This window comes from Marmota monax, unplaced genomic scaffold (assembly GCF_021218885.2).
Source record: "Marmota monax isolate L192 unplaced genomic scaffold, Marmota_monax_Labrador192_F-V1.1 WCK01_AAM20220418_F8-fsc00015, whole genome shotgun sequence".
Classification (NCBI taxonomy): domain Eukaryota; kingdom Metazoa; phylum Chordata; class Mammalia; order Rodentia; family Sciuridae; genus Marmota; species Marmota monax.
In genome coordinates, this window is record NW_026692194.1 from 12,118,775 (window position 1) to 12,134,003 (window position 15,229).

Below are 15,229 nucleotides of genomic sequence, written 5' to 3' on the forward strand. Positions count from 1 at the left end.
TACCATTGAAACGTGACTGTCTCATACCAACACCCCATTCATATTTTGCTGGTTTTCTTGACCGCTCTTTCCACCTAGGGGTTGGGGCAACAGACAGAGTCCCTAGTTGCATTGAGTTGTTAGGTATCCATAGTCTCCTATGAGCTGGAAGAGCTCCTCAATCTTCCTGTGACTTTTGTCACCCTTGATACTCTGAGACCTTCCACCAGCAGTTCTGTAGACTGCCCCTGGTTTGGGTGTGTAGTAGGTTCTTATGGTTAGATCCAGTTTATGCCACTGGGTAAGAATGTCACAGGAGTGATGTACCCTTTGCAAGACATCTATCAAGTAGCCTATGATCTCTGCTCATCCTTTTATCAACAGTGGTCATTGATTATCTGATTAAAGTGAGATTAGGCACTTTAAGGAAATGGTTCTTAAATGGAAGAACTGTATATCAAGAAATATGATACTGAATCATTCTAGTTCTACATGATAATATTAAAGCCTGCAAGGGACCTTTGGTAGTAGCTGTATCTGCTGTTTCTACACACTAAAGCAGTCAAGAATGGAAAAGTAAAATATTTTTCTTAATCTTTTATTCAGAAAATTAAGGGAGATTTTTATAAGGAACTCCCCAAAACATGAAATGTATTACAGTTTTTGAAGTTCATGACCTTGGTCTTTATTACGAAGTTTAAAAAATAGGTTGCTTGAAGATTTATAAAGTGAATAAAGTTATAAAGAGAGAATTACTTATTTTTGGTACTAGGGATTGAACCCAGGGCCTCACATACACTACGCATATGCTTTCCACCACTATGCTACACCCTGCCCCCAAAAATACTTTCTATATAAGAATGTATAAGGTTACACACTCTTGTAGGAAAGAAAGTATATACTTCATGCATGAAAAAGTATAAAACTTTAAATATAAATGCTTAGACTTGACAAGAAAATATGACTACTTGAGGAACTGTGTAGTTCCATAGAAGCTTAAATGTTAACAGCAAAAACTATGTGCAAAATTAGTAAGAGATAACAGCAACTGAATATACTTCTGTTGTATTTATATGTTCTGCAGGCACCTTTTTTTTTCTCTTCCTTTCTTCCTCCTGGTCATATTCCTCTTTTGATTTTCTGAAATATACAAATATAAGGTTAAAAAAAAAAGTAAACTTTGTTTTTTGGTCAAAAAGCAGTGTTTAACTAAGCCACATGATAACTGTGAGCAAGGCATTTTGGACACAGAGATGGAAAATAATACTGCCAGACTTTAAAGCTTACAATCAACTGAAGAGAAATAGACAATATACTGCACAATAAAATTTAGTAACATAAAATACATGGTTACCGTTTCTTTAAGAATTGTGAAGGGAAATCCTAAATCCAAATCTGAATAGCAAATTCCATTCATCAATACTTTGATTTTCTTTAGAGAGATTAATTATACCTCCCCATAGGAGCCATTTCTCCCCTCATTCTGTTTTTTTCAATGGCATCTGAACTATCATAAAGCATTCCTGATGCCACTTTGCCAAAGCCTATCAATTTTTACAAACTGCTCACTGAGGCAGTCTGACTTACGAAAACAGCTGAGGGTAACATTTGTACATGTTCATAACTAACCTGTACCATAGTATATCCACCTCAAAAGCTTTTAGAAAATAAAGTCTAAAAGCACAATGGATCCGTTTTCAGATCACAAATCAACCAATGCAACCAATACAAGTCAAAACTTCACCAGTACTATGTACCAAATACCCTGCTATCTTCAAATCTTTAAATTCAAAGCATTCTGTGCCATGGAAATTAAGATCTGGCAAGAAAGGGCCAGGTCAACCTACACATCTGTTTTCCTCCCTACAACCACTCAAACCCACTGAAGTTAAGCACTAAATTGGGACACCTGTCATAGTTTCCACTAGGCCATCTAACGATCATCTGGTGCTCCACTCCACAGTTATGCATGTATGCTTCTCCTCTAATCTTAGTACATTCTCACAGTTAAAAATTAGATGCTACAATTTCCCCTCCCTTCTAAAACTTCCATAATGGTCAGGAGACCATAGAAATGCCCACTAAGCTTTCCTAGTTCTGCGTAGGCCCTTTTGTGGGCTGCATGTCTACCCCACATAAGGCATTTGGATGAAAAATCGTGTAACTACAAAGAAGAAGAGATCTGCAAAATACTAATCTGGAATAAACACCTCCCGAACTGCAAAATACTAATCTGGAATAAACACCTCCCGATGTTGTCCAGTCACCCTGTCAGCTATGCATCTGTGGAGTCTGGAAGACAAGTCTCCTACCATGTGACAACTTAACTACTGCTAATTCTAAGATCTAGAAGCCATGAAGAATTCAGCTTAACTCCCCACCTCACCAGGGTTCAGGCTGGGTATACTGCAACTTTTTTTTCCATTAGTGATTAATTATATGGTGAGGGTGAAGGGAAAAAAATAGACTCAGTTGGGCTAATCTGGCATGAATCACCGGAAAATAATTCTTCCTATTAATTAAGAAATGTAAGGGGCTGGGAATGTGACTCAGAGGTAGAAGGCTTTCCTAGCACTAGAATTCCTGGCTAAGAGAAAAATAAATATAATACGAGTTGAGCATTCCTAATATGAAAATTCAGAATTTTTTGTACAACACCACAATGCTCAAAAAATTTTAGATCTTCAGATTAGGAATGCTCAGTCAGTAAGGCTTATGCAAATATTCCAAAATCTGAAAACATCTGACACCTGAAACACTTTTGATCCTAAACATTTTGGATGAGGGATAACTCACATAGTTATAAAATGATAAATAAATTTGAAGGTCTTTAGTAGAAAATTTAGATATTTTACTAGTTTATAATATTTTCTGGATAAAAAGCACATACATATAATTATTACTGTTATTATCTTACTAAAATTACTAATGATTCATTCCAAAATAATTATAAAGAAGTATACCTAAGAACTTCCCTCAGGATTTTCATCTCTTCCTGTTCAAGGTCACTGACCACATCAGAACCATCAGTCAAGCAGTCAGGTAACATACCTGTTCAAAATCAAACACCACATGGAATAATATCAACTCAACTGAAAACACTTATTTTTGACTGTTCTAGTTCATCAGGTAAAATTAGTTTACAATTTATCACTTAATAAAATATTTCAAATTCTTATCTTTTAACTATTTCTCATTTTAGAAAATAAGTCCCACCAAAAATAACCAGAATTTTAATCTAGAAATATATCTCAGTAATTGTTTGTGTTGGCTATTAAAAATAACAATTATCATCAGGACTGGAGATGTAGCTCTGCAGTAGACCACTTGGCTAGCATGCCATCTGTTCTGGACTTGATCCCCAATACCACACACACATATACAAAAGATATCTGGAAATAAACAATGTAAGTTTCTGGCTTCTGGAATCATACAGTATCTGAGAATATACCACTGAAATCATTAAGCTAGGATTAATAATAAAAACATGCTCTTAAAGGTGACTCTTAAATTGAAAGAGCTTAAAAAATATTATTTTGTTAAAACAGCATTTAGGCTGGGGATATAGCTCGCATGCACAAGGCCCCGGGTTCAATTCCCCAGCACCACCACCACCAAAAAAAAAAAGGCATTTAATACTCTTCATTCATTTATTATATGTTAACATTTTATTATAGCATTTATTATATGTTACTAAAAAGAATTCTGTTTACTATGTGCAATAAAAACATGGTGCTAAGCACTTTGTGGAGGTATTAAAAAGATGAATGATGCAATATCTGCCCTTGGAGCTTTTGTTCATATATTGATCTAATAACTATAAACCACAGCAATATCAACTTAAGCCCAAAGCAATAAAAACTGATAGGAAGTAATTTTGTAAATGTAGGTTTAATTTACTTTTTTACTTATATATTCCTGGTAAACAGGAAGAGTGGTAATAAGTGTTCTGCTTCTATCTCTAATAATTACTTTCTAAATTAGCAGAATGTCTCCTCCTTTTTTCCTTCTATTTCTTCATCCACGTATGACTATGGGATTTTGGATCTGCTCTAAAGTAAAGTAGCTTTATTATTTTAATCCCTTTGATATTTAGATGCATTTTCAAAATTATACAATTTATTTTGGGATAATTGCAGATTCACACACAGTTGTAAAAAAAAAAAAAATAGAAAGATGCCATACACTCTTGACCCAATTTTTCCCATTAGTAACATCTTGCAAAACTACATAGTACAATATCACAACCAGAATATTGACATCTATAAAACTCACCAATCTTAAGTGCAATTTTGCTCAAAGGACATAAAATTATTCTTCTAATAATAATCTTTGTAGGGAAAATTAAAAGTACTAAGGGAGGAATAATGCAATGTACTTCAAAACCATCACAATAATGCTCTGGCATGCATTTTCCCCAAATTCTTAGATATGATACAACCAAAATCCAGAGAGCCTTCAAAATTTTCTCACCACAAAGACAATTTTCAAATAGCCTGCAGTTTTCTAAGATACTAATCTCTAGATCTAAATTAAGCAATATTCTTAAATACAAGTATGAAAATTCTGTAGCAGAAACTAAGTATTAGTTTATGTTAAAATGTAGTCAAACTGTCCCACACTGTGGTCTGACACCAGCCATTACTCCATATCATCACCCTCATCTTCCCTCATTAATGTATACCACATTTTGTGTAGCCATCAGACAGCCAACTACTTAAGAGGCTGGGTCTCCCCTACTCCAGGAGTAATTTTTGACTGGTTGAAACCAACCATAATAGGTTCATTCACTATGCCAGAAAGGCAAGTGACCCCCAAGCCTGATCAATAGGGTTTGAGGAGAAAATTCTTAGAGGGCTTTCATGAAAGTGCTATCTTACTAACAAAAAGAAATTTACAGGAAGAACAGGAAGAAGCATTCCTTTTCTTTAAGAGATTCTATTAAGCCTGCATTGGATATAGCCAGAGTATAATCATGAGAGAAGATCCTGAGAATGGCAGAATATAAAGATAAAAAATGTCAGGGTCCTTGATAATATCACTAAGCCACCAAAGAAAGCAACCCTGGACCTGTCTTTCTTTTCTCCTTTCCTCTGGACTTGTTCTATGAGATGATAATTTCTAATTGTTTAGACCTTTTCATGGGGGTGTTCTGTTGCTGGCAGTCAAGCTATAGGTATTTACTCCTTTTTTATTAAAATCTAAATAGTTTCCAGTTAAACTTCAATGTAGTGTCCAATGTCAAGTTCACTGTTTCTCTTATCAAAACTGATTCTCTCAAAACAAATTTTACTAACATAAAATAATTATCCCACAGGTCAGAATAAAGCATAGTCTCAGGAATATTAAGACGAAAAGATTTTATAGATCAAACCATAGTAAAAAGACAAAAGGAGAGTATTTTCCAAACTTATTTACACAAAAGTAACAACACTGTGTTATGCATTCTTCATGGTTAGGGTAGTATTATCTCCTACCCACAGACAACAGCTCTATTACCTGCTGTGGAAAGCATCTTGGGACTTTAGGGAATGGTTAAGATAATGGCTGGCTCTAAGGAATAGAGTCCACTCGAATCAGACAAAATGAAAAGGAGAATCTTCAAGAGTTTGCAATAGAAGCACTATTGTTGCATGTTCTAGACACTTAAGAGTAAACAGTACAACTGAACTTTAGCTCTCATTTCTTCAGGAAACAATCAAAAGAATGGTCCTGCTGCCAAACTATGAAAGAGGTTATAGGCCATGACAAAGAATATCAGTAGCAATATATCAAGCAAAGGAACACATAAAAATTAAGATAACGTTACCAGAGCCAGAAATCTGAAACAGAGATGAGAATCTGCTTTGAAAAGGAGACGGTATATTAATAAGAAGTATGGTTAGAAACTTGACTGTTTTAAGTCAGAATATTTAATGTAGTTCAGGTACAAAAAAGGGGGTGAGGACAAAAGCAAAAAGAGCTACAGGGGAAGTGAGTTTAAGCACAGGGACAGGCAAAAAATAAAGTCAAAGAGGGTTACTAGAGCCTTCTGTTTTCTTTTCTGTTGATGTTGGTACAATAATCATATTGCCCTAGACCAGTGGTTTTTAGTGTGGTCACAGGACCAGCAGCTTCAGTATCAGCTGGAAGTTTGTTATAAATGAAAATTATTAGGTCCCAACCCAGCCCTACTAAATCAGAAACTGAGGTTATCATGTGTTTCAACAATTCTTCCAACTGATTCCAATACACATGAACCACAGCTTCTTTCTGAAGTCTTAACAATGATAAGCCAGCAGAGTAATCTTTTCTTAGCAGTAATTATAACCAATACAAAGTGTCATAAACACAAAAGCTAAAGAGAAAATCAAGTCTGCTTTCTTTGAGATGTCCAATATACACTGATCAGGAAGTTTACACTTTTTTTTTTTTTTTTTTTTGGCGGGAGTTTGGGAAGTACCGGAGTCAGAGGCACTTGACTACTGAGCCACATCCTCAGCCCTACTTTGTATTTTATTTAGAGACAGGGTTTCACTGAGTTGCTTAGCACCTTGCTTTTGCTGAGGGTCTCACTGAGTTGCTTAGCACCTTGCTTTTGTTGAGCAATATTGTCACAGAGAACACCTCAACAAAAGCTTCATCAAAAAGATCTATTTGAAAGAGGAAGGAGCCCTTCCCCCGTTATTGAACTCGAAATCCTCCTGCCTCAACCTCCCCAGCCACTGGGATTACAGGCATGCACCACCATACCCAGCTACACTCTTAAGTCTCTTACATCAGCTAAAGACTTTCAAACTTGAAATAAATGTATAAAAAGCAGCCTCACTTAAGATCATATTAGAATTTTTTTTTAAAAAAAAGCATTAGCACTTAGATTTCTAACTTCAACATTTTACCATTTCTCTCTTGAATTATTCGAATGGCTTGCAACTGCATTTCAATGTTTTTCTGGACCATCATTGCTTTAAAGATAGTAAAATCTTCTGCTGCCAACACAGGTTGCAAAATGGCCTGTGAAAAGAAATCTAGAGGTTAAATTTTTTAAAACTATTTCCCACACATTCAAATAATTTTCATTGCAAAAAGCACATTAATTCATGAGTGCTGTATCATTTATAGTTAGATGACTCAAATGGACAATTCTAAGATTTTATTTTAAAATCCTTTAAGATACAGTTCTCAAGAGGATAACTCTCCAAATCCCCATGCTTAAGCTAAAGTTAACCATAATACATTTTCCAAATGAGCCAGTACTCAATGACTCTGAAAAAAACAACACAAGAATCTGGCTTACCTTTTTGAAGTTACCTCTTCAGTATTTAGGTTTGTTTTTCTACCAAAATAACATCTATTTAATTTATATTCCTGTCACTTAAATTTTATTGCTTAATAATGATTCAGTAACTATAAAAATTATCCCTTAATCAATAAAAAGTACCAAGTTGAATGTCAATAAATGGAATCTGGAAAGTAAGTGTAATGAACAATTAATGTGTGAATGCTGTTATAGTTGTCTTATATGTAGAAAGTTATTAAAAAGAAGCAGAGTTAGAAATTACAATGTAAAATCAACTGAGAAGTACAAGAAATTTTAAAAAGGTGTCTAATATTAGGGTGCACACTTAATACTTCCCTTAACTATTGAGAATATTATATTATTAAGAGCAAATCAATTTCCAAACTAATTAATAAAAAGTAGAATAAAATATAAATGCCTAAAAGCAGATCTTATTTAGAATTCTTTCCAGCTTTACATGATATTACTTGAAAAGCTGACCATACAAAATCATGCTGAGGCAACAAAGGATGTGTGATTTACTAAGTAGGCATTAGCAATATTGTCACAGAGAACACCTCAACAAAAGCCTCATCAAAAAGATCTATTTGAAAGAGGAAGGAGCCCTTCCCCCATCAACCAGCTTACATCCTAGATTTGTGCAGGAGAACAAAACAAAGATAAAATGAAAAAGCAGTTCTATGTGACAAGTACATGGGGTCAACTATAGAGAGAAAAGAGGAAATGTTTCTTTTCCACCAAGTTTACAGATACAGTCCAGAAAGCCCCAAAGCAGGACCTGACAAACAAGCTTCAGCTGTGTTTGAAAGCTGCTGCCCAGAGTTCAGTACTCAAAACAACGTGGGCAGTCTCTGTGATTGCTTACTGAAGTCTACCAGGGTCCAATTTATAGGATTATGCCACTAAATAACTTCTCTGGAACTTATAATACAGGGTTCCTCAAAATGTTATTCTTGATTCCTCTTAATAAATGCAAGAAAGAGGGATTAATAAAATGCATATTCCTGAGCCCTGCCATAGATACAATTCACCTAAATCTCTGGAGGATGGGTGCCCACACATCTCCTCAGATAATTCTTACAACATTAAAGTTTGAGAACCACTGATACATTAGGAAAGGAAAAGAGTCCATACATTAGGAAAAAGAAAAGAATCCTTGATAGCAAAAGCCTGCTTTCAGTTTGACTATGCACCAGTCCCGTGACTTTCAACATATCATTTAAATTCTCAGAGCTTCAGTCTCTTTTCTGCAAAATCAATATATTAACAACAGTATCTATACAGTATTTCACTGAACCTAATACTATAGATTAGTAAGATAAACCACTATTTTATATGCCACTAAGAAAAAAACACTACCAATTAAACTACAATACCATCAATTATAAAATGTATTCCTACTTTAAAGATATTGTGATAAAAATTGCCTCATGCAGAATGATTTCTTTAAAAAATCATGTATGTGCATATATAAATATATCACAGAGAACTTCACCTTTATGTATAGGTAGAAAGAACCAATCAAATAAAAATAAATAGATGAACAAAAGAAAATCTAGATGAACAGAGGAAGGAAAATGGGGGAGGATCATAAACTGAAATAGAACTCAATGCATATATGAGTTTATCAAGATGAACCCAACTGAGGAAGGAAGATGGCGGCGAGGGGAGTGCATTGCCCCCGTGTGCTGCTTCACTGTGTGGGAGTATGACAAGTCAGGACGGCTAAAGGATATCTTGTTAGGAATTTCCAGCAATAGTGGGGTGCTCCGGAACCTGGAGGAAGGATTTCCATCGCACGAGGATCGGCTACAGGGACTCAAACGCGAGAGGTTTGTCGCACGGGGGGGGGGGGGGGGGGGGGGGGGGGGTAACACTGCTTATTCAGCAAATCGCCCCGCGGCTAGAGTCTGCAGCGCGCGCTGGGAAACAAGGAGATAGCGACGCAGGGATACAGCGCTGCAGTTTCTGCCAGCCGTGCAAGCACCGTACTCAGGGCTGAATTCTGGGTTCGAGACGGGGGAAGGAAGCGGTCCATCTCGGTTCTCCACACCGGTCAGACCACAGAGGAGGCCAGCAGCCACCATGTTGGAAAGCTGACGTCACCATACCTGTTTTCGACTGACCGCAGCTCATTCAGCCATAGAACAGGTAATTTCAGGCTGCAATTCGCCTGCGGCTTGCAGACAGATTGCTAGGGTTCAGTGCCTGGGTGCTTCTTAGAACCTGATCTTATCGGAGCGAACACCGAGCGCGGGGCGGCCGAGTTCCGGCTCCCGGAACCGTCCCGGAACTGCCCTGGCCCAGGGCTGCGGAGCCTGCGGAGGCTGCTTCTTGGACCCTGCTCCTATCAGAGCATACACCAAGCACTAAGCGGCCGAATTCAGGCTCCCAGAACTGAGCCCGCGGGGACTGCTTCTTGGAGCCTACACTTATAGGAGCTTACACCGAGCACGGAGCGGCCGAGTTCCGGCTCCCGGAACTTCCCTGGCCCGGGGCTAGGAGCCCGCGGAAACTGCTTCTCGGTCCGGGTCCTGCTGAGGGCCGCTCAGGACTCACCCGTTGCTTTGGTTGCCCGGCAAGGGGAACGAAATGCTGCCATTCGCATAGGATACCAACATGGCAGAGATCTGATGTCATCAGAAAGCGGCGGAGGAGAGAACTTCATCAATACCAGCGGCAACATAAACAGTTGGTCTCCTGGTAGGGGGGGTGAGGCACAGACACCCGAGTCTCCTCAATTTGTTATCGAGCCAGAGGGGAAGAGCCGGGCAGCCGCCAGCGCCCGGAGCAGGCCCAGCGGCTCGCCAGCGTGGTGACCGCGTGACCCCAATTGGAGAGGGGGCGGAGCGGAGCCGCCACCCGCACCCACAAGGTGGGCAGACCCGCGACCCAGTGGTACATGGGCGTGGTAGGAGGGGCAGGGCAGAGCCGCCCTTCGCGCTTGCAAGGTAAACAGACCTGTGACAGCCTGGCGGGTCAGGCCCAGTGGCCTGCCAGTGTGGTACACACGTCACCCCAACTGGAGTAGGGGCAGAGCAGATCCTTCTCCCACGCCCGGATCAGGCCCTGCCGGTGTGGTGGTCACGTGACCCCAATTGGAGTGGGGGGCGGAGCGGAACCGCCACCCGTGCCCGCAGGGTGAGCAGACCTGTGACCAACCTGCAGATCAGGCCCAGGGGTCCGCAGGCGTGGTAGGAGGGGCAGGGCAGATCCGCCGCCGGCGCCTCCAAGGTAGGCAGACCTGCAACAGACCGGCGGATCAGGCCCAGGAGCCTGCCGGCGTGGTACACACACCACCCTAATTGGAGTAGGGGCAGAGCAGAGTCGCCACCCGTGCCAGGAACAGGCCCAGCATCCTGCAGGCGGGGTAGTCACGACACCCCAATTGGAGTAGGGGCAGAGCAGAGCCTCCACCTGTGCCCGAAAGGTGGGCAGATCTGCGACCGACCAGCGGGACAAGCCCAGTGGCCTGCCGGTACGACAGACACGTCACCCCATTTGGAGTAGGGGCAGAGTAGAGCCGCCACCCGCGCCTGCAGGGTAGGCAAACCTGCAACCGACCGGCAGATCAGGCCCGGTGGCCTGCCGGCGTGGTACACTTGTCACCCCAATTGGAGTAGCGGCAGAACAGAGCCGCCGCCAGCGCCCAGAACAGGCCCACTGACCTGCCGGCGTGGTAGCCACGACACCCCAATTGGAATAAGGAGAGAGCAGAGCAGCCACCCGCACCTGCAGGAAAGATACGCAAGCAGTATGAAAAGACAAGGAAAGAAAGGACCACAAGCAATGCAGGTCAACGCAACTTTAGAAGAGGTAACAGCTGCAGCAGATGGAATGTCAGATAAAGAATTCAGGGTATACATGCTTCAGATGATCTGGAGTATCAAGGAAGACATTAAACAGCAAAATCAGACAATGAAAGATCACTTCGACAATGAATTACGCAAACAAATCCAGGAAGCAAAGGATCAACTATACAGGGAGATAGAGGTTATAAAAAACAAACAAACAGAAATCCTAGAAATGCAGGAAGCAATAAACCAACTTAAAAACTCAATGGAGAATACTACCAGCAGAGTAGAACACTTAGAAGATAGAACATCAGACAATGAAGACAAAGTATTTCAACTGGAAAAGAACATAGACAGCTCAGCAAGACTGTTAAGAAACCATGAGCAGAACATCCAAGAAATATGGGATAACATTAAGAGACCAAACTTAAGAGTCATTGGGATACAGGAAGGTACAGAGCTCCAAACCAAAGGAATGAGCAGTCTATTCAATGAAATAATACGAGAAAACTTCCCAGACTTGAAGAATGAGACAGAATCCCAAATCCTAGAAGCCTACAGGATGCCGAATGTGCAAAATCATAAGAGATCCACACCTAGACACATTATAATGAAGATGCCCAACATACAGAATAAGGAGAGAATTTTAAAAGCTACAAGAGAAAGGAAGCAGATTACATTTAGGGGTAAGCCAATCAGGATAACAGCTGATCTTTCAACACAGACTCTGAAAGCTAGAAGATCCTGGAATAACATATTTCAAACACTGAAAGAAAATGGGTTCCAACCAAGAATTGTGTATCCAGCGAAATTAAGCTTCAGGATGGAAGATGAAATTAAAACCTTCCACGATAAACAAAAGTTTAAAGAATTCGCAGCTAGAAAACCATCTCTTCAAAACATCCTCGCCAAAGCATTACAGGAAGAGGAAATGGAAAATAACAATGAAAACCAACAGTGGGAGGTAGGACAGTAAAGGGGGGGAAAATAATCAAAGAGGAAAACAAACCATGTTTAGTAACAGAAATAAACAAATATGGCTGGAAGAACAACCCATATCTCAATAATAACCCTAAATGTTAATGGCTTAAACTCACCAATTAAGAGACACAGGCTAGTAGAATGGATCACAAAACAAGACCCAACAATATGCTGCCTACAGGAGACGCATTTGATAGGAAAAGACATACATAGGCTGAAGGTGAAAGGTTGGGAAAAATCATATCACTCATATGGACTTCGGAAACAAGCAGGAGTGTCCATACTCATATCAAATAAAATAGATTTCAAGCCAAAGTTAATCAAAAGGGATAAAGAGGGACACTACATACTGCTTAAGGGAACCATACACCAACAAGACATAACAATCATAAATATTTATGCCCCAAACAATGGTGCAGCTATGTTCGTCAAACAAACTCTTCTCAAGTTCAAGAGTCTAATAGACCACCATACCATTATCATGGGAGACTTCAACACACCTCTCTCGCCACTGGACAGATCTTCCAAACAAAAGTTGAATAAGGAAACTATAGAACTCAATAACACTATTAATAACCTAGACCTAATTGACATATATAGAGTATACCACCCAACATCAAGCAGTTACACTTTTTTCTCAGCAGCACATGGATCCTTCTCAAAAATAGATCATATATTATGTCACAGGGCAACTCTTAGACAATATAAAGGAGTAGAGATAATACCATGCATCTTATCTGATCATAATGGAATGAAACTGAAAATCAATGATAAAAGAAGGAAGGAAAAAGCATACCTCACTTGGAGAATGAACAATAGGTTACTGAATGATCAATGGGTTATAGAAGACATCAAGGAGGAAATTAAAAAATTCTTAGAGATAAATGAAAACACAGACACAACATATCGGAATCTATGGGACACACTGAAAGCAGTTCTAAGAGGAAAATTCATTGCTTGGAGTTCATTCCTTAAAAAAAGAAAAAACCAACAAATAAATGATCTCATACTTCATCTCAAAATCCTTGAAAAAGAAGAGCAAAACAACAGCAAAAGAAGTAGAAGGCAAGAAATAATGAAAATCAGAGCTGAAATTAATGAAATCGAAACAAAAGAAACAATTGAAAAAATTGACAAAACTAAAAGTTGGTTCTTTGAAAAAATAAACAAAATCGACAGACCCTTAGCGATGCTAGTGAAGAGAAGAAGAGAGAGAACTCAAATGACTAGCATACGGGATGAAAAAGGCAATATCACAACAGACACTTCAGAAATACAGAAGATAATCAAAAACTATTTTGAATCCTTATACTCCAATAAATTAGAAGATAGTGAAGGCATAGATAAATTTCTTAAGTCATATGATCTGCCCAGATCGAGTCAGGAAGATATAGAAAACCTAAACAGACCAATATCAATTGAGGAAATAGAAGAAACCATAAAAAGACTACCAACTAAGAAAAGCCCAGGACCGGATGGGTATACAGCAGAATTTTACAAAACCTTTAAAGAAGAACTAATACCAATACTTTTCAAGCTACTTCAGGAAATAGAAAAGGAGGGAGAACTTCCAAATTCATTCTATGAGGCCAACATCACCCTGATACCTAAACCAGACAAAGACACTTCAAAGAAAGAAAACTACAGACCAATATCTCTAATGAACCTAGATGCAAAAATCCTCAATAAAATTCTGGCGAATCGGATACAAAAACATATCAAAAAAATTGTACACCATGATCAAGTAGGATTCATCCCTGGGATGCAAGGCTGGTTCAATATACGGAAATCAATAAATGTTATTCACCACATCAATAGACTTAAAAATAAGAACCATATGATCATCTCGATAGATGCGGAAAAAGCATTCGACAAAGTACAGCATCCCTTTATGTTCAAAACTCTAGAAAAACTAGGGATAACAGGAACATACCTCAATATTGTAAAAGCAATCTATGCTAAGCCTCAGGCTAGCATCATTCTGAATGGAGAAAAACTGAAGGCATTCCCTCTAAAATCTGGAACAAGACAGGGATGCCCTCTCTCTCCACTTCTGTTCAACATAGTTCTCGAAACACTGGCCAGAGCAATTAGACAGACGAAAGAAATTAAAGGCATAAAAATAGGAAAAGAAGAACTTAAATTATCACTATTTGCAGATGATATGATTCTATACCTAGCAGACCCAAAAGGCTCTACAAAGAAACTATTAGAGCTAATAAATGAATTCAGCAAAGTGGCAGGATATAAAATCAACACGCATAAATCAAAGGCATTCCTGTATATCAGAGACAAATCCCCTGAAATGGAAGTAAGGACAACCACTCCATTCAAAATATCTTCAAAAAAAATAAAATACTTGGGAATCAACCTAACAAAAGAGGTGAAAGACTTATACAATGAAAACTACAGAACCCTAAAGAGAGAAATAGAAGAAGATCTTAGAAGATGGAAAAATATACCCTGTTCATGGATAGGCAGAACTAACATCATCAAAATGGCGATATTACCAAAAGTTCTCTATAGGTTTAATGCAATGCCAATCAAAATCCCAACGGCATTTCTTGTAGAAATAGAGAAAGCAATCATGAAATTCATATGGAAAAATAAAAGACCCAGAATAGCAAAAACAATGCTAAGCAGGAAGTGTGAATCAGGCGGTATAGCGATACCAGACTTCAAACTATACTACAGAGCAATAGTAACAAAAACAGCATGGTACTGGTACCAAAACAGGCGGGTGGACCAATGGTACAGAATAGAGGACACAGAAACCAATCCACAAAACTACAACTATCTTATATTTGATAAAGGGGCTAAAAGCATGCAATGGAGGAAGGATAGCATCTTCAACAAATGGTGCTGGGAAAACTGGAAATCCATATGCAACAAAATGAAACTGAATCCCTTTCTCTCGCCATGCACAAAAGTTAATTCAAAATGGATCAAGGAGCTTGATATCAAATCAGAGATGCGCCGTCTGATAGAAGAAAAAGTTGGCTACGATCTACAGTCGGTGGGGTCGGGCTCCAAATTCCTCAATAGGACACCCATAGCACAAAAGTTAATAACTAGAATCAACAAATGGGACTTACTCAAACTAAAAAGTTTTTTCTCAGCAAAAGAAACAATAAGAGAGGTAAATAGGGAGCCTACACCCTGGGAACAAATCTTTACTCCTCACACTTCAGATAGA

The 15,229-nt window shown here is 39.0% G+C and overlaps 1 protein-coding gene across 2 annotated transcripts in view; it reads right to left on the reverse strand.

The window, feature by feature from the left end:
• Positions 1 to 15,229, reverse strand: part of Cfap36 (cilia and flagella associated protein 36) — a 41,279-nt gene that overhangs the window by 12,737 nt on the left and 13,313 nt on the right. For both annotated transcript variants that reach the window (XM_046423749.2, XM_046423740.2), the window contains exons 4-6: positions 6,858 to 6,972; positions 2,943 to 3,030; positions 1,068 to 1,119 (exon numbers count right to left, since the gene is read on the reverse strand). In XM_046423749.2, coding sequence (XP_046279705.1) covers positions 1,068 to 1,119; positions 2,943 to 3,030; positions 6,858 to 6,972 — 255 coding nt within the window. The remainder of the gene's footprint in view (positions 1 to 1,067; positions 1,120 to 2,942; positions 3,031 to 6,857; positions 6,973 to 15,229) is intronic.